Consider the following 25,971-nt stretch of genomic DNA (forward strand, 5'->3'; position numbering starts at 1 on the left):
CGAGAGTCACTGCTCTAAATGGTATGTACCTAGAATAAAACAACACAATGGCTACGTCTAGACTGGCATGATTTTCCGTAAATGTTTTTAACGGAAAAGTTTTCCGTTAAAAGTATTTGCGGAAAAGAGCGTCTAGATTGGCACGGACACTTTTCCGCAAAAGCACTTTTTGTGGAAAAGCATCCATGCCAATCTAGATGCGCTTTTGCGCAAAAAAGCCCCGATCACCATTTTCACGATCGGGGCTTTTTTGCGCAAAACAAATCTGAGCTGTCTACACTGGCCCTTTTGCACAAAAGCTTTGCGCAAAAGGGACTTTTGCCCGACGGGAGCAGCATAGTATTTCCGCAAGAAGCACTGATTTCAGACAGTAGGAAGTCAGTGTTCTTGTGGAAATTCAAGTGGCCAGTGTAGACAGCTGGCAAGTTTTTCCGCAAAAGCAGCTGCTTTGCGGAAAAACTTGCCAGTCTAGACACAGCCAATGTTTGGTTACATTTTCCTTCAAAAATTATTTCTGTGTTATAGTTATTTTCTGAAGCTTCACTGTAAAACTACAATAACTCCTACAAAAGGGCTTTCTTGGCTACAAGGGCACACTGTTGACTCATATCCAGCTTCTCATCCACTATAACCCCCAGGTTCTTTTCTGCAGAACTACTAATTAGCTGGTTGGTCCCCAGCCTGTAACAATGCTTTGGATTCTTCCGTCCCAAGTGCAGGACTCTGGACCCTATCTCTGCCCTCAACCGTATCTACCTCTCCCCCTAGCTCAGTGTCATCTGCAAACTTGCTGAGGGTGCAATCCATCCCCTCATCCAGGTCATTAATAAAGATATTGAACAAAACCGGTCCTAGAACCGAACCTTGGGGCACTCCTCTAGAAACCGACTGCTGTTGATCACTACGCGCTGGGTCCGGCCTTCTAGCCAGCTTTTTATTCATCTTACTGTCCATTTATCCAGTCCATATTCCCCTATCTTGCTGGCTAGAATATTCTGGGAGACCATATGAAAAGCCTTGCTAAAGTCAAGGTAAATCACATCCACTGACTTTCCCATGTCCACAGAGCCAGTTACCTCATCGTAGAAGCTAATCAGATTGGTTAGGCACAACTTGCCCTTTGTGAATCCATGCTGACTATTCCTGATCACTTTCCTCTCTTCCAAGTGCCTCAAAATGGATTCCTTAAGGAACCCTTCCATGATTCTTCCAGGAACCGAGGTAAGACTGACCAGCCTATAGTTCCCTGGATTGTCCTTCTTCTCTTTTTTGAAGATGGTCACTACATTTGCCCTTTTCCAATCATCCAGGATCTCTCCCGATCTCCACTACTTTTCAAGGATAATGGCCAAAGGCTCCTCAATGACATTTGCCAACTCCCTCAGGGTATGTCTACATTACCCCCCTAGTTCGAACTAGGGGGGTAATGTATGCATACCGAACTTGCTAATGAACTTGCCTCGTGGAACGAGGTGTACAGATAGTTCGGATTACGAAGCCTAATCCGAACTATCTAGTCCGTGCCGCGTGTAGCCGCGCGGCACGGGGTTCGCACTAGCCGGCTTTTAAAAATGGCGGCGCCGGCTTTATGCTAATGAAGCCTGGGAAATTCAAATCCCAGGCTTCATTAGCAAGTTCGGTATGCATACATTACCCCCCTAGTTCGAACGAGGGGGGTAGTGTAGACATACCCACAGTATCCTTGGATGCATTAAGTCTGGACCCTTGGCAGGGGCGGATGAGAGTGCCGCGGGGCCCAGAGCAGCGAAATTTCGCGGGGCTCCCACTTTGACACGGCACATGTGCGGGGCCTCGGGAAGCGTGGGACCCGGGGCAGCCGCCCCGCTCACCCTGCCCTAAATCCACCGCTGACCCTTGGATTTGTGTACATTTAGCTTTTCTAAATAGTTCCTAACCTGTTCTTTACCCACCAAGAGCTGTCCATCTTCATCCCATCTTGCGTCACTTAGCGCATTAGTCTGGGAGCCTACCTTGTCCGTGAATACAGAGGCAAAGAAAGCATTGAGTGCTTCAGTTTTCCCCACTTCATCTTTCACTAGGTTACCTCCTTCATTCAGTAGGGGCCCTACACCCTCTCTGATCACCTTCTTCTTATTAACATGCCTGTAGAAACCTTTCTTGTTATCCTTCACATCCTTTGCCAGTCGCAATTCCAATTGCGCTTTCGCCTTCCTGATAATCCCCCGGCATTCTCGAGCTATACATTTAAACCCCTCCCTGGTCATTTGTCCAAGTTTCCACTTTTTGTAAGCTTCTTCTTTGTGCTTAAGTTCACCAAGGATTTCCCCTGTAAGCCAATCCAGTCCCCTACTATGTCTGCCTCTCTTGCTACGCATCGGGATGGTTTCTTTCTGTGCCTTCAATAAGGCTTCTTTAAAATACTGCCAGCTGTCCTGGACTCCTTTCCCCTTCATGTTAGCATCCCAGGGGATTCTGCCCATCAGATCTCTGAGGGAGTCAAAATCTGCTTTTCTGAAGTCCAAGGAGTGTATTTTACTACTCTCTTTTCTTCTTTGGTCAGGATCCTGAAAGCTACCATCTCATGATCACTGCTTCTGAGGTTGTCACCCACCTCTACTTCCCCTATTAGTTCCTTCCTCTTTGTGAGGAGAAGGTCAAGCTGCACATGGCCCCTGGTTGGATCCTTCAGCACTTGTACCAAGAAAAGTGTTCCTTTCTGGAATGAAATCTGAGCAAAGGGATGGGCCACATCAAGACTTTTAGGAAATGATCTTATCAGTGCCTTCTCTGCATGAGGATAAAAAGTGGTCACTGGAGTTCTTTATAACTGAAGACTTTTAATGCGGTTTAACTAACACATCAGCAGTATAACACTTTTTGCAAGTTACCTCAACTACATCACTAGTTTTGGTACACTAAACTTTTATTGCTCCAAAAATATATTTGTATGTATCAGCAGCATTTAATTCTGACTACCTAGTGTTCATATGCAAATTGCTTTTTTGTGAGCAAACAAGATGCTTTGGGCACCTATAAGCTACTTGTGAAGATCTGTCCCTGCAACCCATTTGTGGGTTATATTGCAAACTGAGCACATGCTACTTTGCTAGCTCATCAGACTTGAGGATAAAGTGGTTCCCAACAAGTCTATAAACATTCTGACCTGATTCTTCATTGCCTTGCACCTTGTGCTGTCATTATAATATGGGCCAACTGACTAGAAGACACTGAAAGTGCACTCATTTATTTACTTTGCACTCACTTGCTCAGGTGTCTGTGATATGCCATATGTGAGGTAGTGGATAAACAGGCCTCATCTCTGAATAATAACATACTTAACCAAGGCTATGTCTAGACTGCAGGCTTCTTTCGAAAGAGGCTCTTTCGAAACCATCTTTCGAAAGAGCCTCTTTCAAAAGATCGCGTCTAGACTGCAGGCGGATCTTTCGAAAGAGAAATCCGCTTTTTCGAAAGAGAGCACCCAGCGAGTCTGGATGCTCTCTTTCGAAGACGGCCTCTTTACATTGAAGAACGCCTTCTTTCGAAAGAGGAACTTTCGAAAGAAGGCGTTCTTCCTCGTGAAACGAGGTTTACCGCCATCGAAAGAAAAGCCGCGTTCTTTCAAAATAATTTCGAAAGAACGCGGCTTGAGTCTGGACGCAGGGGAAGTTTTTTCGGGAAAAGGCTACTTTTCCCGAAAAAACCCCTGAGTCTGGACACGGCCCAACAGAAGTGCAGCTGAATATAGTTTTTTTTTTTTAAATAAATGGAAGCCGGGAACACTTGTGAACCTCCTGTTCAATGCTGATGTTTAAAATAGCAACATTATTTCACTAGGTTAGCAGTGACCTACATCATAAATCCCAATTCAATGACTTAGCATGGTGTGTAACAGTGCAAATGTGATGTGTTCAGTCCCTAGAGGCTGATACTGAAATGTTTACCTGAAAAAACAGCTTCATAGTGATTTGCTCAATATACGAATCATGTCTCCACTATCGTCCATCTTACTAGCAATGAGGTCTATTTTGTGATTGTTCATCCTAAACTAGGATGCTGTAAAGGAGGAAGAATGATGGGATCAATAATATAGTGAAGGAAAAAGTCTCATAAGGTTGTTTGAAAAACTTCTCCTCCCAGCTGGTTGTCTCTTAGAGTACATCTAGACTGCCTGTAGCTTTCGAAAGAAGATATGCAAATTTGGTGCAAATTTGCATATATTTTTCTGATTACATTTTTGGAAGAGTTTTTTTGGAAAGAAAAGCAGTCTAGATGTGGTTCTTATGGGGGAAAAAAACCCTTTTTCGAAAGATCCCTTCTTCCTATAAAAATGAGGTGTACAGTAAAAATGAGGTGTACAGGGTTCTTTCAAAAAAGGGTGGTTTTTTTTTAAAGAACCACATCTAGACTGCTTTTTCTTAAAAAAAAAAAAAAAAACTCTTCCAAAAATGGAGTTGGAAGAAGATATGCAAATTCCGCAAGAATTTGCATATCTTCTTTCGAAAGCTGCGGGCAATCTAGACGTGCCCATAGAGATGACCCCATGAATGATAACCACTGCAGACAAAGGATATGCACATGGTGGTCAGTGTTTCTTCTAAGCTGTGTGGCAGCACAGCTTCACAGGTGATTAATCAGCCCCACTTCACTTCTAGATAGTCAGTTCCATGCACAGTCCTGAGCCTCTGACTAGGTGGGGCTGATTAATCAGCTGCAAAGCTGTGCGTCCAATCAGCTTAGAGGGAACACTGATGGTAGTATGTGTTAAACTGTCTCCACAATATGATAAAATCTATTAATCTTAACCATTAGTACCAGAGAGAACATCTTTAAGATTTCTTTAATAATTTCATCTGAATCCTGAGTTAAATTGTACAGTTTCTCTTATCCCCATTTATGAAATACTAAATCTGTACAGAATCAGTGGCTCCAATCACATAAATTATATATTCAGGTTTAAATTTTGATGTTTTAGTCCATATAAACAGGTTATATATTACAAGATACAAAGACATCTATACACCCTCGGCTGTGTCTATACTGGCAAGTTATTCCGGAAAATCAGCCGCTTTTCCGGAAAAACTTGCCAGCTGTCTACACTGGCCACTTGAATTTCTGGAAAAGCACTGACAATCTAATGTAAAATCATCAGGGCTTTTCCGGAAAAACTATGCTGCTCCCGTTTGGGCAAAAGTCTCTTTCCAGAAAACTGTTCCGGAAAAGGGCCAGTGTAGACAACACAGTAGTGTTTTCCACAAAAAAGCTCTGATCGCGAAAATGACCATCGGGGCTTTTTTGCGGAAAAGTGCGTCTAGATTGGCCACGGACGCTTTTCCGGAAAAAGTGCTTTTGCGGAAAAGTGTCCTGCCAATCTAGACGTGCCTTTCCGAAAATGCTTTTAACGGAAAACTTTTCCGTTAAAAGCATTTCCGGAAAATCATGCCAGTGTAGACGTAGCCCTCCAATGTGCATCTTTTGACAGAAGCCGGATATGGTGGAACACACTTCTTAGTTCTTAAAATTTGTTGATTCAAACCTGAAAGAAAAAAATGCACAGAATAGAACAAAAATGTAAACCATAATTTATTTTCTTCTTTGTAGTGAGCAGCCAGATCAGAAACGGATTGGTTTTGGCAGTGAAAGTCTTTTGCTTCGTGGCTGCACAATCAGAAATACAGAGATTGCAGTTGGAATTGTCATTTATGCAGGTAACAACTCCCTTTTTTACCTTTTCTTTTAGCTAAGCATGGAGTTGCTCTTAAAATATCTTACAAAAAGAATACGTAGAGTCTGATATTGAACTGTGATATTTTATTTTAAGAAGTGATGGTTTATAGAAATAAACTAGGTTGAAAAAGTGGAAGCACTGGCCATGATTCCAACCCCCTGCTAAAAGCAGGACCAATCCCAACTAAAATCATCCCAGCTAGGACTTTGTTAAGCTGAGACTTAAAAACCTCTTGTTACCTGTTTGTCGAACAGAATAAGGAAATGTCAAGGGTGTTTAAGGACTTTTCCCAAAGAGATAATTTAATATCCCGACCGATCCGCTTGGGGATGGTATATCAGGATGGGACCCTCTCCTCCCATATCTAATCACCGGGTAGAGTGTGTGGCGCGTTGAAATAAAAACTTAAGTCTGGGTTTTAAACTGACAACCACAAGACTATATTAAACAAAAATAAAATCTACAACAGAGATACCTCGAGATAACATCGGGGGCAGTCCCCGTTTTACACTAACAATAGACCAGAAGGGGAAGTCCCTTAAGGTCCTTATACCTACAACAGAGTCTGCGGCGAGAAGGGGGGATTGATGTGATGCTGGCGACCTACGACCCTCGGGCTAATTGAAAGCCTTCAGGCAGGAACTACCAGGTGTCCCTTCTTGGATGATCCTGTTGCTTGGCAACCTACAATCCTTTGGCTAATTGGAAGCCTCAGGAGAGGAACAACCAAGGTGATCCCTCGAAGTACGGGTTGAGTTCGGTGACGGTCGGTTCACCTTCCGTGAAGCCTCTGGTCTCTGGATACTCTTCTCGCGCTTCGGTAGCAACCGGAACAGGCGATGGAAGCTAGACTCTATCCTAACCCTATCCTAACCTTAACCTAAAATAAAAACCCTATACTAATCTCGACGCACCCAACGTACAGACTCGACGACGGCCGACATGCGTGGATCGACGCAGCCTGACGTACAGACACGATGACGAGATCTACCTATCTAACCTTACCTAAACTAACTAAATAATCTAATTAGTAGAACTGACCTTCCGTCAGACTCGTTGAAGGAAAAGAAAGATACCTAGAGTACCATTATAAGCATTATAGGCTGTAGAAGACCTCTTTCACTCTCTTTCGCTCATCTAAACCTATTCCCGATGAACGAGCGACGCCCTGATCCCGGGTTAAGCCCAACGAAACAGAACGAACTGATGCTAGGGAAGGGCTTTTATATCCTCCGCTCATGCATATGCATGAACTGCAATGGTTTAAAACGATTGGCTGCCAAATGATGCACCTTGGGCGTGGTACAAACTGATTGGATAGTGGGAATGCTTATGAATGGATTATGTAAATGATACCTGACAGGTGAATGATGTTTTAAACTTTAACAGTCACCTGTGGATGTGACAGAATGTTGGACCTTAATGGATGGTACAAGAGGCATTCCAAATTCAAAATGGAGTTTTAGACTCCATTTTGAGACATTGCAAATTTCCAAATATTTCAGATATACAGGCATTTTACTACGAGAATTAATATACATATATATAACACAGTCCTTTGTATTTTACAGATGTTTACAGGGTGACATGCATTAGACCTTTGCACTTACATTCAAATAAATCTGCATCTTGATATTCCTGCCTTACACTCTAGGGATGGAGATTCCACCACCACCCTAGGTAACCCATTCCAGTACTTCACCACTCTCCTAGTGAAATAGTTTTCCTAATACCCAACTTAGGTTTCCCCAACTGCAACTTGAGACCAATGCTCCTTGTTTTGTCATCTAGGATCACTGAGAACAGCCTTTGGAATCCCCCTCAGGTAATTGAAGGCTGCTATCAAATTCCCCCTCACTCGTCTGTTGATTAAATAAGCCCAGATCCCTTAGCTTCTCCTCGTAAGTCACGTGCTACAGCCCCCTACTCATTTTTGTTGCCCTCTGCTAGACTATCTCCACATCTTTGATACTGACTGCCAACCAGACATGGAGCTATTGATCACTACCTATTGAGTCTGATGCTCTAGCCAGTTTTCTAGCCACGTTACAGTCCATTTATCCAAGCCATACTTCCTTAGCTTGCTGACAAGAATACCTTGCTAAAGTCAAGATATATCATGTTCACCATCTTCCCCTTATCCACAGAGCCAGTTACCTCATCATAAAAGGCAACAGAGTTGATCATGACTTGCCCTTGGTGAATCCATGTTGACTATTCCTGACCCTTTTCTCTCCTCCAAGTGCATCACAATGGATTCCATGATCCCCTCCATGATTTTTCCAGGAACTAAGATGAGGCTGACCAGTTTGTAATTCCCAGTAATTTTCCTTGTTCCTTTTTTTAAAGATGAGCACAACATTTGCCTTTTTCCAATTGGCCTTCCCCTGATTACCTCCCCAAATCACCATGAGTTTTCAAAGATAATGGCCAATGGCTCTGCAGTCACATCAGCCAACCCTCTCAGCACCCTCGGATGCCTTAGATTCAGCCCCATGTATCTGTGTATGCCCACCTTTTCTAAATAGCTTGTTCTTTCTCCACTAAGGGCTTCCCACCTACTCCCCAGACTGTGCTGCCCAGGGCACCAGTCCAGGAGCTGAGCTTGTCTGTGAAGACAGAGGCAAAAAAAGCATTGAGTACTTCTATTTTTCCCACATCATCTGACACTAGGTTACCTCCCTCATCCAGTAAAGGCCCCACACCCTCTCTGATCACCCTCTTATTGCTAACATGCCTGTAGAAACCTTTCTTGTTACCCTTCACATTCCTTGCTAGCTGCAATTCCAATTGCACTTTGGCCTTCCTGATTACACCACTGCATGCTTGAGTAATATATTTACACTATTCCCTAGTCATCTGTCAAAGTTCCCCCTTCTTGTAAACTTACTTTGTGTTTACTCTCTCCAATGATTGCACTGTTAAGCCAATCTGGTCACCTCCCATATTTTCTTTTCTTACTGCACATCAGGATGGTGTGTTCCTGTGCCTTCAATAAAGCTTCTTTAAAATACAGCCAGATCACCTGAACTCCTTTCGCCCTAATGTTAGATCCTTCCCATCAGTTCCCTGAGGCTAGGTCTACACTGCTGCTTTTTTCGGTAAAAGCTACGCAAAATGCTCTCTGTCTAAACAGGCCTAAATGTCTGAAAAAAAACCCCTCTTTCAGAAGCCCCCTTATTCTTCATGGAATAAGGAATGCAGAGGCTTCTTTGGAAACATTTTAACACAAACATATAGTGAAATTTCATAAACACATTTTTTATGAAAATCACACATAATAAATCAGTGTTCCCTTTTTTCTAAAAGCAGCAAAATTTGTTTTGAACACACTAAACCACCCTAACTCATTTAAAATAAGTCTTTGTTTCACTTGTAGTAATCTGAAATGATTGCTTTATGAAGACTTAAAAGTATATTTAAAATATAAAATCAGCTTAGAAATACTGATGAAGAAAATGTAAAACACAGAAAGGCTGCATCATGTATTCCATAATATATAATGTTGTATTCATCAGGACAACTGACTTGCCCTTACTGCCAAGGTTTTGCAAATAAATCTCTGATAAACTTCAGAGCATATCAAAAAAACTGTTACTGACATTTTTTTATTCCCAGATGTGTTTCTTTTAATTAGGTACCTTCTGCATGTCCAGTCTTTACAATCTGGCATACAGTGGAAAACATGCTCCTTGTCTTTAGAAAGACATTTCAGAGAGAGGGTTTTTTTTCCCCAAATGTAATTTGTTACCATTGGGTTCAGGAGTTTGGCTGGAATGGGTGAGCAGAGACAGAGAGGCAGGGCAAGGGCAGAGCAGGGGTGGAGTACCGGCATGGTCAGAGGCTGGGATACTTGCCTCCTCAAGCAGCAGCTTCACCTAGAATCTATGCAAGGGAGTGAGCTAAACAGCTTGTTCATTTATGGAAAGGGCCTAGAAATATATTTTATTTCAGACATCTAGTTTGTACTTTTAGCCTGCCACAAATTTTCACTCTGAGCTTGCTGAGATATTTATTTAGATTTTATGGTCTTTGGGATCAGGGAGGTGTTTCTGTGGGAATGGGAAACATCTATCACAGTGGGGTCTTGAGTGGGGACTCTAGGCACTACAGAAATAGTAACAAATAGCGATATTAGATGTTGTGCAATATGCATTCGGGCTACAACATGGAACATCAACAGCATTAGAGATACAACTAGACCACTCAGATCACTTCCTCTTCATGTTATCACTTCCTAAACTAGTCTCTTATTTCCATTACACACTTAACTGGATTCACATTTAAGAAGTTTAATATTTTTCTATTCTACTGTGTTGTTTGTAATTTACAGTTATATAGTGCAGAGCTAAAGAACATTAAAACCATTCACTTCTGGATCTGAGATACTGGGTTTTCTGTAAAGTTCACACATGGCAAGTTTGATTAGCAGCTTCTAATTAAATTAGTTTATCTGCTGAGATACTTAAATGTAGTAAGCCAGTCTAAGCAAGGTTTTTATTTCTATATAGATATAAATATAGGTCTAAGGAAGTAAAACAAAATGTGTATATTGTATAAAATGTATATTAACTTTTTGTGTAAGATGCATGCATTTTACAAATCTTATTTTACTTCCTTTTCACATCAAGCAAATTTAGCTGTTAAGTAGAAACTCATTCAAGCTTCCCCAAACCTTCAAATCTTGGTACAAAGCTTGTGATCCTGCTGACTCTGCTGCCCTTGTGAGAGTGAAGTGTTTGGGACAGCTGAAATCTGTAATGTAATTCTTTTTTTGGAACCCTTCCAGACGTAATTGGAGGCTTTACTTCCTTCTCATCCTTGTAAAGCTTGACTCTAATGTGAAACATGCTCCCCCTAATGTCTGTCTCAGAGAAATTCTTAGTGTTAAAAGTTTGTCTATCTTCTGTTTATAGTTAAACATGTACATTTTATAGTGTGTGTATACTGTGAATACTGTGAAGATGTCAGAAGAAACTCCATAGTTAAGGTTGCATTATAATATTTGCATTTTAAAGCAGGATTCAAATTTTTGGCTCTAATTCTCAGTTATGGGAATGAAGCGCTTTAGGTAGGAAGTGAGGGTGGAAAGGAAAAGTGACATTTTAAGTCACCCTTGTGAGCCTGCAGTTCTAAAGAAGGAGAGGCCTGCCTGGCTCTGGTGTAAGTTAAGTCCCCTTATATATGCTCTGCTTTCTGTAGTCTCTGGGAGCCAGTCATTAGCCATTGCTCATTTGTCATTTCACTCCAGGCACAACTTCAGTTAGCCCTTCACATACCTTATATTTCAGGAACTGGGATAACACTGGCATATACTTTAGGCTGGTCAGGGAGTTCCCTTGTAAGTGGCTTTCTTATGGGACCTTAGTGTAAATGATAATTGGAGTCCTTGAATTTACTGCATAAATACATCGGTTTAGTATACATGTGAATGTCTAGAGCAGTGACCTGGAGGGCGTGTGATAGGTTGGTGCCCCACTAGACTATTCAGGTAAAATAACCTGCTGACATGCTTTTGCTGTGGATTTTGCTATGGGCAGAGGAATGCTTCTTCCTGGCAAATAATGCCAGGTGAAAACAGGGAAACGCTCCCTGTCTTCCTGTCACCCTTCAGCTCTGACATCTCTCCCTTCTGAAACTCCTCCAATGAAATGCTTGGAGTCAAGTGAAGATTTTGGGGCACCAGCATGTTAAGTATAGTTATGTATTAACCCTGTCTCTTCCCCAAAAATATTCTAAGAAACTAAATAAATTAAGCTGTCTCCAATTGTGTTTCTGAAGGTCATGAAACCAAGGCCATGCTGAATAACAATGGGCCTCGTTACAAACGTAGCAAGATGGAACGGCGCATGAACATTCATATTTTCTTTTGTGTGGGGCTTCTGTTCATCATGTGTCTTATTGGAGCAGTAGGTATGGAACAATGTCATCTTCCATTTGAAACTTTTCCTTCTTTGTGGTAATTAAGATTTTTTGTTATAAGGCATGTGTATGTTCCAGAACCTAGACTTGAACACCTTTTACTCTGGGGGACTTCATTAAAACATTGATGTTGACTTTATAATGGGTTTGAATCAAAATGTCAAATATGAATAATCCCTAATCTGGGAGGAAATACAACTGTGGGTATACATTTTCATCTTTGGTTCTTGTAGGGTTTGCTAGATACTAATCATGGAAATAGTCATCTTCATTGCATTACAGAAAGCTGCAGCACAACATTGCATTCCAAAAGTGATTATGATCCTATCCTAATCAGAGCAGGATCAATAAATTCTCTTAATTCTAATGAACAAAGGGTCAAATTTTGAGCACAATGAGTTTTCCATGGACCATGACTAGACAGAGGTTACAAAGGCTCCTGCAGGTATCTTGTGGTTTTTATGCATTTTAATTAAAATACAGCATGGCCATTAAGTTCCCTGGTGCTATTGCTTTGATGGAGTTCACCCACACATGGTTGTAACACACTGACACCTTAACAATTTTCCTGGAATTTGCCCATGAGAGCTGTGATGTGGTATACCAGAAAGCCATTAAATTAGCACTTCTAAAAGAGAGGAAGCATCAGAAAAAAGGAATCTGTTTAACTATATGTTTTGTTAGTCTATAAAGTGCTACCAGACCAGTTTTTGTTTTTTAAGTTTATTCTATACAGACTAACTCAGCTACCCCCTGAAGCAGTAGAACTCAGATAATTCCTTTTTAATATTGTTACTTCAGGTTGGAATGAGCTTTTCTTTTCTGAATAGTGATAGAAATGTAGCCGTGTTAGTCTGATGTAGCTGAAACAAAAAACAGGACTATGTAGCATTTTAAAGACTAACAAGATGATTTATTAGGTGATGAGCTTTCGTGGGCCAAACCCACTTCCTCAGATCAAATAGTGGAAGAAAATTGTCACAACCATATATACCAAAGGATACAATTAAAAAAATGAACACATATGAAAAGGACAAATCAAATTTCAGAACAGAAGGGGGATGGGGAGGGGAGGTAAATGTCTGTGAGCTAATGATATTAGAGGTGATAATTAGGGAAGCTATCTTTGTAATGGGTAAGATAATTAGCGTCTTTATTCAAACTTAGGTGTAAAGTGTCGAATTTAAGCATGAGGATTCTCTTTCAAGTGTAGTCTTAAAAGGTCTTTGAAGCAGGATGCAGGTAATCAAGTCGTTGAGACAATGTCCTTTCTGGCTGAAATGGCAAGAAACTGTTTTTTCTTTGTGATCCTGTCTAATATCTGTTTTGTGGGCATTGATCCTTTGGCGAAGACAATTTTCTTCCACTATTTGATCTAAGGAAGTGGGTCTGGCCCACAAAAGCTCATCACCTAATAAACCATGTTGTTAGTCTTTAAAGTGCTACATAGTCCTATCTTTTTTTTTCTGGCTTAGAAATAGGATTTCAGTTAGTCAGCTGAATTGTATGCATTTGAGAGACACTTGACTTTCATTACTCCAGGGCTGCAGTCAAGTAGACTTGGGGTACATCTACACTACAGAGTTTTTTCAGGAAAACAGCCGTTTTTCCAAAAATAACTTCACTTACGTCTACACTGCAATTGCGTTCTTTCAAAAAAAATTGAACGAACAGAGGGGTTTTCAGCCATTGGTAAACCTCTTTCTTCAAGGAAGAAGCCTTTTTCCGAAAGAGCTCTTTTGGAAAAAGGTGTGTGTGGACATGGAAGTGGGAGTTCTTTTGAAAGAAGAGGAAAGAGGAAAAAGCACAGGTGCCCTGGTGACCACTGCATCCATAGTAATCACAGCTTAAATGTGAGAGAGCATCCATTCAGTGTAGACTCTATTTGTCGAAAAAGCAGATTGCTTTTTCAATGTGCTTTGAGAGTGTGGATGCACTCGTTCGGAAGAAGTTTTTTCAGAAGATCTCTTTCGGAAAAGATTCTTCTGAAAGAAGCTTGTAGTCTAGATATAGCTGGTCTCTCATATTTGTCATGCTCATGTACAGAGTCCAGAATAGCAAAATCCTTTAATTTAAGACTTGTTGTGTTCACTAATGCAAAACGTCAACATTTAAAAACTAATATATCTGTTATCTTATAAAAAGAAAAAAGAATTAAACATGAAACATGTAAAATAGTAATAAATCCACTTAATTTCATCTACTTATCTGCTTTAGCTTGTTGACATTAGTTTCCTCAACAAAACTTGGTAATGTAGACAGACCTCTCAGTGATCAGTATCTTGCTTGCACATAATTGCAACATGGTAACTCATGTGGTAATGGGTTAATTGTCTTTGTTCAAATATTATCAGGTCTGTAGCCACCAAAATCTGGTGCTCTCTGACAAGTGTTTTCATAGCCAGCATGAAATAATTTGAGAGTCTCTATCTAGTCCATATTTTTTTAAAAACTGCTTCCACAATTGGCATTAAAAGCATCTTGCATAAGAATATAAGAGGACCATTCTAGGTCAGACCAAAAATACATCTCTTTCAGTGTTTGTCTTCAGATAGTGGCCAATGCCAGGTGCCCCACAGGGAATGAACCGAACAAGCAATCATCGGGTACGTCTAGACTACATGCCTCTGGCGACAGAGGCATGTAGATTAGGCTACCCGACAGAGTAAAATGAAGCGGCGATTTAAATAATCGCCGCTTCATTTACATTTACATGGCTGCCGCGTTGAGCCGACAAACAGCTGATCAGCTGTTTGTCGGCTCAGCGCGATAGTCTGGACGCTCCCCTGCCGACATCAAAGGGAGCTGTCGACAACCCAGGTATGCCTGATCAGCTGTTTGTCGGCTCAACGCGGCAGCCATGTAAATGTAAATGAAGCGGCGATTATTTAAATCGCCGCTTCATTTTACTCTGTCGGGTAGCCTAATCTACATGCCCCTGTCGCCAGAGGCATGTAGTCTAGACGTACCCATCAAGTAATCCATCCCCTTTGCCCATTCCCAGCTTCTGAGAAACAGAGGGTAGGGGTACCATTTCTACCCATCTTGGCTTATAGCCACTGATGGACCTAACCTCCATTAATTTATTTAGCTCTTTTTTGAACCCTGTTAAAGTCCTAGACTTCATAACATCCTCTGGCAAGGTGTTCCACAGGTAGACTGTGCGCTGCATGAAGAAAAACTTCCTTTTGTTTTATACCTACTGCCTATTAATTTCATTTGCTGATCCCTAGTTCTTGTGTTATGGGAAGGAGTAAATAATTCCTCTTTATTCACTTTCTCTACACCAGTCACAATTTTATAGACCGTTATCATTTATCCCCTTATTTGTCTCTTTTTCAACCTGAAAAGTCCAAGTCTTATTAATGTCTCCTAATGCAGCAGCCATTCCATACCCCTAATAAATTTTTGTCACCCTTTTCCAATGCCGAGATATCTTTTTTGAGATGAGACAAATACATCTGCAAGAAAGAGGCCAAGATAAAGGCTAGAAGAGTGAAGTAGTAGAGAATTTGCTTTTTATATAAGGTCTGGAGCTAGAGACAGTGTAGGGGAACCTTGTGTTCCTGCAGACTTCCTATACAGTATCGAACAACACTAGTTCTGTATTGAAATGCAGTATGTGGTGTTAAGCTAGCATTCTCAAGCAACTTGCATATATGAGAGTCCAGAAAGAAAGATGCTGAAGTAATCATGGCAGTAGCAATAAAGCCTTGAACAAAACATCTTTCTTTACGAAGAATAATACCTTTTTTCAAAAGCGCTCTTTTGAAAAAAGGCACTATGGAATGCAAACTGTGCTTTTTCGAAAGAGAGCATCCAGACTGCCTGGGTGCTCTCTTTCGAAAAAGTGGCTTGCTTTTTTGAAAGTACTGGTTGTAGTCTAGATGCTCTTTTTCAAAAGAAGCTTTTTTAAAAAGTATCTTTCAAAAAAGCCTCTTTTGAAAGATGCTTGTAGTCTAGACGTAGCCTAAGAGTCCTCACCCTTCAAGTTTGCTACAAATACAAACTTTATAAAAATATGGTGTGGTGTTCTTCATTAATGGCCCAGGTTACAGTCAAATTACAGTATTGCTTGGGGACATGGCTGTGACTTTTTTTCTTTTTAACAAGAGTGTAAGAAATAGAAGGTACATATTCCAGAACTCTTGCCCCATGACTATATTACTCAACTTATTCCACTAAAACAGTGTTGATTCTATATAGGTCATGTCATTTGGAATGGGAACTTTTCAGAACACCCACCATATGAAATCCCAGAAGTGAATGGCAACTACCTTTCTTCTGCTCTTGCTGGTTTCTGCATGTTCTTGACAATGATAATCCTGTTGCAGGTAAAATACAAATTTTAAGAATCTGTAGCTTTGGAAAGGGAGATGTAATGGCTGCCAATCAATTACAGCCTCTTGATGGTTGAATTTATTTGTAAAACTTTTCGTAAAAATAGTACGGTATTTTATAGAAATGGTCCAAAATACTATTGTAAAGTAGTTACACTACTTTTGGACCATTATTGTAGAATATTTATTTAAGTGATAACAGTTTTTTTGTATTTGTAAGTAAAAAATCACCTGGTAGAGAATAAGGGTATGTCTACACTGCAGCACTAAATCGAACTAACTTAGTTTGAATTAGTTAATTCGAACTAAGCTAATTCGAATTAGCGCATCTAGACTTAAAAACTAGTTCGAATTAGCATTTTGCTAATTCGAACTAACATGTCGACACTGAGTGGACCCTGAACTGAGGTTAAGGATGGCCAGAAGTAGTACCGGCAGGGCATCAGATTAGGACTTAGAGCGTGGAGCTGCTGTCTCAGGCTAGCCGAGGGCTGTGCTTAAAGGGACCCGACCCCCACCCCGGACAGACAGTTCTCAGGGGTTCCCCGCTTGCAAAGCAGTCCTGGCTTGGAGTGCCCTGAGTGCCCACATTCGGCACATCACAGCACTCGGCCATCAGCCCGGCTGCACTTGCTGCAGGCTGCCATCCGGGGAGGGGAGGTCAATCAAGGGGCTTCAGGAGAGCTTCCACCCTGAGGAGCCCGCAGAGCCAGCCCAGTCCTCCCCATCAGGGGCTCATACCCCATTCCTCCCTCACCTCCTTCCACTTGCCCCTCCATAACCCCCCTTCCTGATGTACAAAATAAAGGACATGTGTGTTCAAAAATAGAAACACTGTTTATTGAACAAAACTCGGGGAGAATGGGAAAAGCAGGTGGGAGAGGGGAAAAGAGAGGCTGGGAGAGGGGAGGGCAACTAAAATGATCAGGGGTTTGGAACAGGTCCCATATGAAGAGAGGCTAAAGAGACTGGGACTTTTCAGCTTAGAAACGAGGAGACTGAGGGGGGATATGATAGAGGTCTATAAAAGCATGAGTGGTGTGGAGAGGGTGCATAAAGAAAAGTTCTTCCTTAGTTCCCATAATAGAAGGACTAGAGGACACCAAATGAAATGAATGGGTAGCAGGCTTCAAACTAATAACAGAAAGTTCTTCTTCACAAAGCAAATAGTCAACCTGTGGAACTCCTTGCTGCAGGAGGCTGTGAAGGCTAGAACTAGAACAGAGTTTAAAGAGAAGTGAGATAAAGTCATGGAGGTTGGGTCCATGGAGTGGTATTAGCTACACAGCCCTTAATTCAAACTAGTTAATTCGAACTAGGCGTTAGTCCTCGTAAAATGAGGTTTACCTAGTTCGAATTAAGCGCTCCGCTAGTTCGAATTAAGTTCGAACTAGCGGTTTGCATGTGTAGCGCCTATCAAAGTTAATTCGAACTAACGTCTGTTAGTTCGAATTAACATTGTAGTTTAGACATACCCTAAGTTACTATAGGTCAGATAGAAGTACTCTCTTTATTCTGAAAACTTCTTAAGGTATAAGGTTCTACACTACAACATCCAAAAACCCATAGTTAATATAATGTGCGTATGAGTATGTACATATACATAGACACACAATTATAGACATTGAGGACATAGATTTAACTCTTTTCGCTCTTTCCCAGTGTATGGATATGAAGGACATGGTAATATCATTAAACTAGTTCCAGTATTAATAACATTCAAACAAAGGAGGACAATTCCATCAGTATGTTAAAATTTCAGTGTTTTTTCCCCTGATTCAGAATGAGAATTCTATTTAGTAGCTCAAAGAAACGGTGGAAGAAAAGTTATTGTAGTTTTTGCCAACAGGGAATAATAACTAGATAAGGCTATGCTGGTGTGTAGAAGGAAGATAAATTAGAATTGGGAGACCATACATCTGAGTCTGATTAAGCCTAACTGAGAACATTTTATGGGATGGGGATTTATTTTTCACATTTATTATTATAGCCACTGAGATTTGAACAGACAGAATTTGTTTAGCATGAATAAAATATGAGGACAACATCTTGAGCTGTTGGTAGAATCCCTAAGGAAGCTGTGCCTTATTTCTGAAACTGAATACTGGTATATTTTGAGAATTGAAAAGTTTGGGAGGGACAGAAGCAGGAGAAGTGGTAAACAAAGCAGTTATTTGTGAAATGTATTTATGGTAAGAGTTGAAAAACATGCTAATCCATCCTGTTTTAGGAAAATGAGCAAGATATGCCCAGGGCAGCGATCGGCAACCCCCGGCACATATGCCAATTTCCCGTGGCACAAGGCGCGGGAGCTCAGCCCTGCCGCTCCCTCCCGTGCATCCGGGAGCTCATGCTGCAGCTCCAGCCTCAGCAACACAGCTGTAGGCTGGAGCACTAGTTCCTGTTTTCTGCTGGGAGGGAGGGGAGCAAGAGAGGCATGTGCACATCCCTGGGGCTGTCCCTGCCCCGCCTGGGAGTGCTGCTCCTGGGAGTTAAGGGGTTAACACTCCCACCTCCGGCTACGGGCTTTTTGCATGGGTGAGGGAGGGGAGGAGCGGGGCTGGGCCTACTCTGCAGAGCTGGGGCTGGGCAGCCTACACACCTGGTGCACCAGGCTGCTCCCATGGACTATGTGCAGGATCAAGAAGCTCCTTCCCCAGCACTCCTCTGCACCCAGCTGGGCTGGAGCCAGCCCTGGGCAGCCTTGGGTTCTGCCTGCCCCAGACCCAGAGCTGCAGCCTTCAGGCTGGTCCGGGCAGGGAAGAGACTCTGTCCCCACCTCTGCCCCAGCCTCTCCTCACTCCAGCATTCTTGACCTGCCAGTGAGTGTGCTAAGGGCACAGGGGGCTGGCATTAGGTGGGAGTGAAAGACGATACAGAGGCAGGATGGGAGAGGACATGGGGTGATGCAGGACATCAGGCTGCAGCAGCGGGATGGGAGGGAGCAGGGCTTGCACTGAGGGGCATGGGGCGATGTAGGGGGATTAGGCTTGGGGAGATCATGGGGCTGAGGAAAGCAAGGCTGGAACAGAGGAAAGATGTGAGGGGGATATAATTTTACTTTGCAGAAGCTGCAGTTTCCTTTACTCCCCACTTTGCCTCCCTCCTAACCTAGCTATTTGGCTGCATTCTCACCCTCTCACCTTTTCTGTGTTACTTCCCCAATCCCCTCCCACCCCCAAATTCCCTCTCCTACCCCCACCCCACACCCTCTCCTGCCACCTGCCACTCCCTTTTGGACTTTGCCCTCCTCACCCCATCCTGCATCCCTATTCCACATCCCTATTTCACAAGGAGTAATGGTAGTTCGAACTAGGAAGCCTAGTTCGAACTACCTAGTTCGTGCCCCGTGTAGCTGCGCTGCACGGGGTTCGAACCAGCGGGGTTTTAAAAATGGCGGCTCCCCGCTTATGCAAATGAAGCCTGGGAAATTCAAATCCCGGGCTTCATTTGCAAGTGCAGTATGCCTACATTACCCCGCTAGTTTGAACTATCGGGGTAGTGTAGACATACCCAAAGGGATTTAGGGGTCATAGTGGACCACTAGTTAAACAAGAGTCAACAGTGTGACTTTGTTGCAAAAAAGGCAAACGTGATTCTGGGATGCATTAATAGGAGTGTTGTGAGCAAAATACGAGCAGTCGTTCTTCCACTCTTCTCTGTGCTGATTAGGCCTCAGTTGGAGTATTGTGTCCAGTTCTGGGCACCATATTTCAAGAAAGATGTGAAGAAATTGGAGAAAGTCCAGAGAAGAGCAACAAAAATTATTAAAGGTCTAGAAAACATGATTTATGAAGGAAGACTGAAAGAACTGGGCTTATTTAGTTTAGAAAAGAGAAGATGGAGAGGAGACGTGGTAGCAGTTTTCAAGTATCTAAAAGGGTGTTACAAGGAGACAGGAGAAAAATTGTTCTCTTTGGCCTCTCATGATAGGACAGGAAGCAGTGGGTTTAAATTGCAGCAAGGGAAGCTTAAGTTGGACATTAGGAAAAACTTCCTGCCTGTCAGGGTGGTTAAACACTGGAATAAATTGCCTAGGGGGATTGTGGAATCTTCATCACTGGAGATATTTAAGAGCAGGTTAGACAGACATCTGTCAGGGATGGTCTAGACAGTGCTTGGTCCTGCTGTGAGGACAGGGGACTGGACTTGATGATCTCTCAAAGTCCCTTCCAGTTCTATGATTCTATGATTATGGAGATCAAAGCACTTCAGTGTGAGAGTGACCATGACGTATACATTTCCTGTGAATTACAGGGACAGTGAAAATCTTCCTGTCACTGGGTTAAAAAGACTTAAACTCCAGAAAGAACTGGTTATTTTTTCTTCTCCATAAAGTGTCATGACTGCACTGACATAAGTCTTGGTTGCCAGTGTGAAAAGTACAGATAGAAAAACACCCACCACTGAGATTATAACATCTTGTACAACATTCTTTTTTCAGATTTTAATCCCCATTTCTCTCTACGTGTCCATTGAGTTGGTAAAACTGGCCCAAGTTTTCTTAATTCATAATGACATTGACCTGTATGATGAAGATGTAGATTTGCCTATTCAGTGCCGAGCTCTAAATATCACTGAAGATCTGGGGCAAATTCAGTACATCTTCTCGGATAAAACTGGGACCCTAACAGAGAACAAGATGGTGTTTCGGCGCTGTACTGTTGATGGAAATGAGTTTTCACATCAAGAAAATGGTAAAATACAAAGAAATATTATTGTATTATGATCATGCTATGCCTTCGCCTGACTGGCTAAATCTGGCTTAATGTTCCATTTTGTGGTTTGTTTGGGGCAGGGGGGTTGTTTTGCTTGATGAAGGGGGTTTTTTTGGGAGGGGGGACTTTTTGTTATAAAGATTTACAAGAGATTGGCAGTTTTTAAGATTATTCTGAAGCCACATAACTAATTTTCCTATTCCCACATCAAACATCTTAGCCTCTGCTGTACCATGATCCAAAATTCAGGACTGCAAGGAAGAAATAGCCTCTTAAATTCAGCCCTCTGCTATAACTGCCAGCCTTACCTTTCCCTGATTCTTACTAAGAAAGATAAGTAGTAATTAAATTCAGTGGGTCCAAAAGTAATTACCAGTACCATACAAGATATGAACAATTATGTATTTGCCAGAGATGGGCATAAACTACAAAGTTCATATCTGCACTTCCCCAGGGATTGAGGTATTTGAATCTGGGGGGTTTGGCTCAGGTCCATTGGTGACAGTTACTTTTTCATTCATAAAAACTGCTAGGCTGTGTCTAGACTGCATCCCTTTTCCGTAAAAGGAATGCAAATTAGACACATCGCAATTGCAAATGAAGCGGGGATTTAAATCCCCCCCCCTTCATTTGCATAAAAATGGCTGCCGCTTTTTTCCGGCTCAGAGCTTTGCCGGAAAAAAGTGCCAGTCTAGACACAGATCTTTCAGAAAATAAAGCCTTTTCCAAAAGATCCCTTATTCCTCTTAAAATAAGGAATAAGGGATCTTTCGGAAAAGGCTTTATTTTCCGAAAGATCCGCATCTAGACTGGCACTTTTTTCCAGCAAAGCTCCAAGCCAGAAAAAAGCGGCAGCCATTTTTATGCAAATGAAGCAGGGGGGATTTAAATCCCTGCTTCATTTGCAATTGCGATGTTTCTAATTTGCATTCCTTTTACGGAAAAGGGATGCAGTCTAGACACAGCCCTATAGTTTTTGTAACACCTCATTGAAATAGAGGGAGATGAATTCTGTCTTCATTCAAGAGAGGTGTAAGAGATAATTAGGGAACCCCACCTAAAACAAGACATAATGGAGTCTGCCCTGAACCTCACTCCATATAAGCAGGAGCCACAATGTGTGTGTGTGTGTGTGTGTGTGTATGTAGGGAGAAAATGATAGGTAGGCTGAAGTACAGACAAACTGAGTACAGAGGGACAAACAAACTGAAGCAAGATCTACTGAGAGAACTTGGACAAGCACAGTCTACGGCCCTGAAAGAAGCTGGAGAATGGGTTGGTGCTGGCTAAGGATGCTTGGGACTGCATGCAAAACATCTGTCTCATTGGGATTCCTTCTGTATTTGGAGACTCAGAGTTTTATATATTCCCTTTTAATAAATATGGTTTCCTCCAAGAAAACACCAGACCTCATTGTTAATACTTACACCCAAGTGCAGCCCCCTCAGGGACATAAACTTTGACAAGCCACTAAGGTTAAAAAAGGATAACAATGCTATTAGTCTCATCTTGTAGCCCTTGCTAAGATAACATTCCCATTTGACTGCAACTCCCTTTCATGTTGTATTCTTCAGTGGGAATTTTTCCTGTAGGTAATGCAAGATTGGATCCAAAATACTTATTATGCATATAACTACTCCCCCTCTACATTATATTTAGAATGTCATTAAGCTGGCCAACAGCTGCCAAATAGATTTTCATGCTCTGTGACTGAAAACATTACCAAATGTGTAAATTACCATAGTTCATTCTGTTCCATTGAACTGTAAAGAGTGCAGCTAAAGAGACTTTAGTTAAAAGAAGTCAAAAAAAGTAATCAGTCTCCTAACATTTGAGTTGGTTTGGTTTGTATTCAGTGGGAGGCATGATAAGAAACTGAACTGTGCATAGAAGTTTTTCTGGTGATGGTTTGCAGATTGTTATGACAGATCACCAGTGTACAACCTGAAACTATGAGACTGCTGTGCCATCTGATAGCTATTATTTGGTATTTGTTAGTTAGCTGTGCACACTTCTAATAAAAAAAACAGACTAGTCAAGATCTTGGTATCTCTCTTCCAGCCAAACGCCTGGAGACCTATAAGGAACTGGACTCAGATGAGGAAGACTGGGCAAGACATCAGCGTTTTGCTCTTCCTGTTATCAAGATTGAGAAACCCGACACTTTAAAACAGAAAACAGATAAGCCCTTGAGAAGGTGCCAAAGTGCTCGGGCTCGATTTCAGGGACATTCAAGAAAGAAATCATTGGGGCATTGTGACAGCCTTCGGTCTCAAGTGGCATTCAGCAGTACCATAGTGAGTAATTTCATGCATTTTCAGATCTCTAATTCATGGAATTGTTTGAAGGGAAAAGGAAACCAAAGGAGGAAAAGAGTCAATAAAACACCACTTGTTTACTAGGCTGGGAACAAGGACACTATAACCTGCTAGTTGCCAGAGAAGGCTACATGGTCACCCCCCCCTCCCCCTTTGAATTACACTATCATGGAAAAGTGGTAAATTGAGCCATCAGGATAATTATTCTGTAAAAAAGAAGATCATAGAATTATAGAATCCCAGGTCTAGAAGAGATCTCAGGAGATCATTGAGTCCAGACCCCGCCCAAAGCAAGACCAACCCTAATTAAATCATCCCAGCCAGGACTTTGGAAAGCCAGGACTTAAAAACTTCTAGGGAGGGAGATTCCACCACCTCCCTAGGTAACCCATTCCAGTACTTCATCACCCTTCTAGTGAAATAGTTTTTCCTAATATCCAACCTCATGCTTCACCAGGCTCACCAACTGGGAGGAGGGAGGAGCACTTCACTATAGCTAAAATACACTGAACATAAATTGGTTTTGAAACAAAGTTAAAAATATAAAATTTGAGTTCATATAAAATAAGGCTCTAATTCTACTAAACGCTAAACACTTTGACCGCAATCCAGAAAAATACTTCAGCACATCCTTATTTTCAAGTACACAAGTAGTCCCACTGACACCAGTGAACAATGCACATATCTAAAATTAATCACTAGTACTGATCAAAAACTCCCAGAATGTCACAACTTTGTCAGAAATTTAGTAAAAAAAAATGGGCCAACATTTTCCAGGTTGAAAGTTTTCAAAAATCAGAGTTTTGATTTTTTTTAAATTGAAAAGGCAATAATATTTGGGAAATTTTGACTTTTCAAATCTGCTCTGTTAAATACATACTCAGGTGTATTGGAATCAGAGTACTGAGCAATTCATGGGCTCAAACCCTAAGTCCTCACATTCTTCAAAGAGACTCAGGATGGCAGTCTTTAATGCCCAGTGATTTTACTTTGCAGAGTGTGGGGGTATGTCTACACTACCCTCCTAGTTCGAACTAGGAGGGTAGTGTAGACATACCCTGGGTTTTGGAATCCATTTATTACAAGTTTCTGACTTGCTACCCAATATCTCCCTTACAGAGAAGCGGACAGCAGTAGATATTCTTAACTTCTAAAATCTGTTTATTTTGTAATGATTTTATTGCATGCTGGTTTGTCATCATCCACCCCATTTTTCCACATGGCACATTGAGAACTTCTCTGTATCTGTTTGCTTTATGGATTGTGACATTTCAGGTGTGTAAAATGTCTCCTTTAAAATAATTTTTCCTCGGCTACTTTTTCCTATTATCGTAAAATTGCTTGAGTCAAGATCTATAGTTTCTTGTGTGTCTCTCCAATTCTTCTTTGTATCTTTATTTTTAAGGGATGGAGTTAAAACTTCTGTCACTTCACTTTGCAAATTCAGCTAAACTTAGGTTTTCCTACTTCTTAGACTAGCTAAACCTGGAAGCCAAGGGTGGAGAGGCAATTCTTGATCTAGTCGTAAGTGGATCTGCTCCAACTGAATACAGCTGAGTATCTCAGTAATAGCAATCATTATGTAATTGAATTTAACATCCTTGCAATGGGGAAGTATCAAAGAAACCCAAAAGAGTAGGATTTAATTTAAAAAGGGGAAACTACACAGAAAAAACCTTAAAAAAACAACAAATAGTCTGGTAGCACTTTATAGACTAACAAAACATGTAGATGGTATCATCAGGGCCAGCCCACAACATTTTGGTGCCTGAGGCGGGGAGTTCAAATGATGCCCCCATGTCACCTTTTCTTCTGCCTGCCTGTTATGTCTCTTGTGTCCCCCTTCCTCCAGCACAGCACTCCACCATCTCTGTGCATATAGAGCAGAGAGAATACATATGCGCCAGCAGCAGACACAATCTTCTACACTCTAGGTCCTAGTGGTGCCCCCCCCCCCCCATCTCCACCGCACAGTCTGGCACCCAAGGCAGCTGCCTCAGTTCGCCTCATGGTAAGGCCAGCCATGGGTATCATGAGCTTTTTTAGACACAGCCCACTTAACGACAGAAATGGTTAAAAGGAAGAGTTGTAAGAGGGAAGTGCCTTCAAGCTACATGAAAAGTATTTAAAAACACCACAGTGGAGGATCAAACTAAGTGTGTACTCCAAATTAAAAAAAAAAAAGACCAAAAAATGACAATAAGTATAAATAAGTAAAAGAGGCTGTTAGAAGCAAAAAGGCATTCTTTAAAAACTGGAAGTCAAAGCATACTGCAGAATAGAAAGGAGCATAAACCCTGGTAAGTCAAGCATAAAAATATAATTAGACCAAAAAAAGAATTTGAAGAGCAACTATCAAAAGACACAAGCTAACAGCAAATTATTTTAAGTGCATCAGGAACAGAAAGCCTGTTGTACAGTCGGTGGGGCAACTGGATGATCAACTTACCTGAATGTTAAAGGAGCACTCAGGTAAGAAAAGGCCATTGTAGAGAAGCTAATTGAATTATTTGCATGGGTGTTCACCGAAAACAATGTGAGGAAGATTCCCTTGCCTGAGCCACTCTTTTTATGAGGCAAACTTGAGTAACTGTTCCAGACTGATATATCATAGAGGAGGTTTTGAAACAAATTGAATAATTAAGTCATGCTAAGCCACCAGGGCCAGATGGCATTCACTTGGGAGTTCTGAAGAAAATTAGATATGAAATTGCAGAAGTACTAACTATACTATGTAACCTATAACTTAAATCAGCCTCTAAACCAAATGACTGGAAGATAACTAGTGTAATGATGATTTTTTTTAAAAGACATCTTAGGCAATCCTGGCAATTACAGGCCAATAACTTCAATACCAAGTAAATTGTTTGAAATTTTAGTAAAGAACAAAATTGCCAGACAGATAGATAAACATGGTATGTTGAAGAAATATCAAGCTGGCTGTTGTAAAGGGCAATCATGCT

General features: G+C 41.5%; 1 protein-coding gene across 1 annotated transcript in view; it reads left to right on the forward strand.

The window, feature by feature from the left end:
• Positions 1-25,971, forward strand: part of ATP10B (ATPase phospholipid transporting 10B (putative)) — a 109,618-nt gene that overhangs the window by 36,392 nt on the left and 47,255 nt on the right. The window contains exons 4-8 of the mRNA XM_025178505.2: positions 5,584-5,690; positions 11,492-11,623; positions 15,839-15,966; positions 20,417-20,669; positions 22,752-22,987. Of these exons, the coding sequence (XP_025034290.2) occupies positions 5,584-5,690; positions 11,492-11,623; positions 15,839-15,966; positions 20,417-20,669; positions 22,752-22,987 (856 nt within the window). The remainder of the gene's footprint in view (positions 1-5,583; positions 5,691-11,491; positions 11,624-15,838; positions 15,967-20,416; positions 20,670-22,751; positions 22,988-25,971) is intronic.

This window comes from Pelodiscus sinensis, chromosome 17 (genome assembly GCF_049634645.1).
Source record: "Pelodiscus sinensis isolate JC-2024 chromosome 17, ASM4963464v1, whole genome shotgun sequence".
In the NCBI taxonomy this organism is placed as follows: domain Eukaryota; kingdom Metazoa; phylum Chordata; order Testudines; family Trionychidae; genus Pelodiscus; species Pelodiscus sinensis.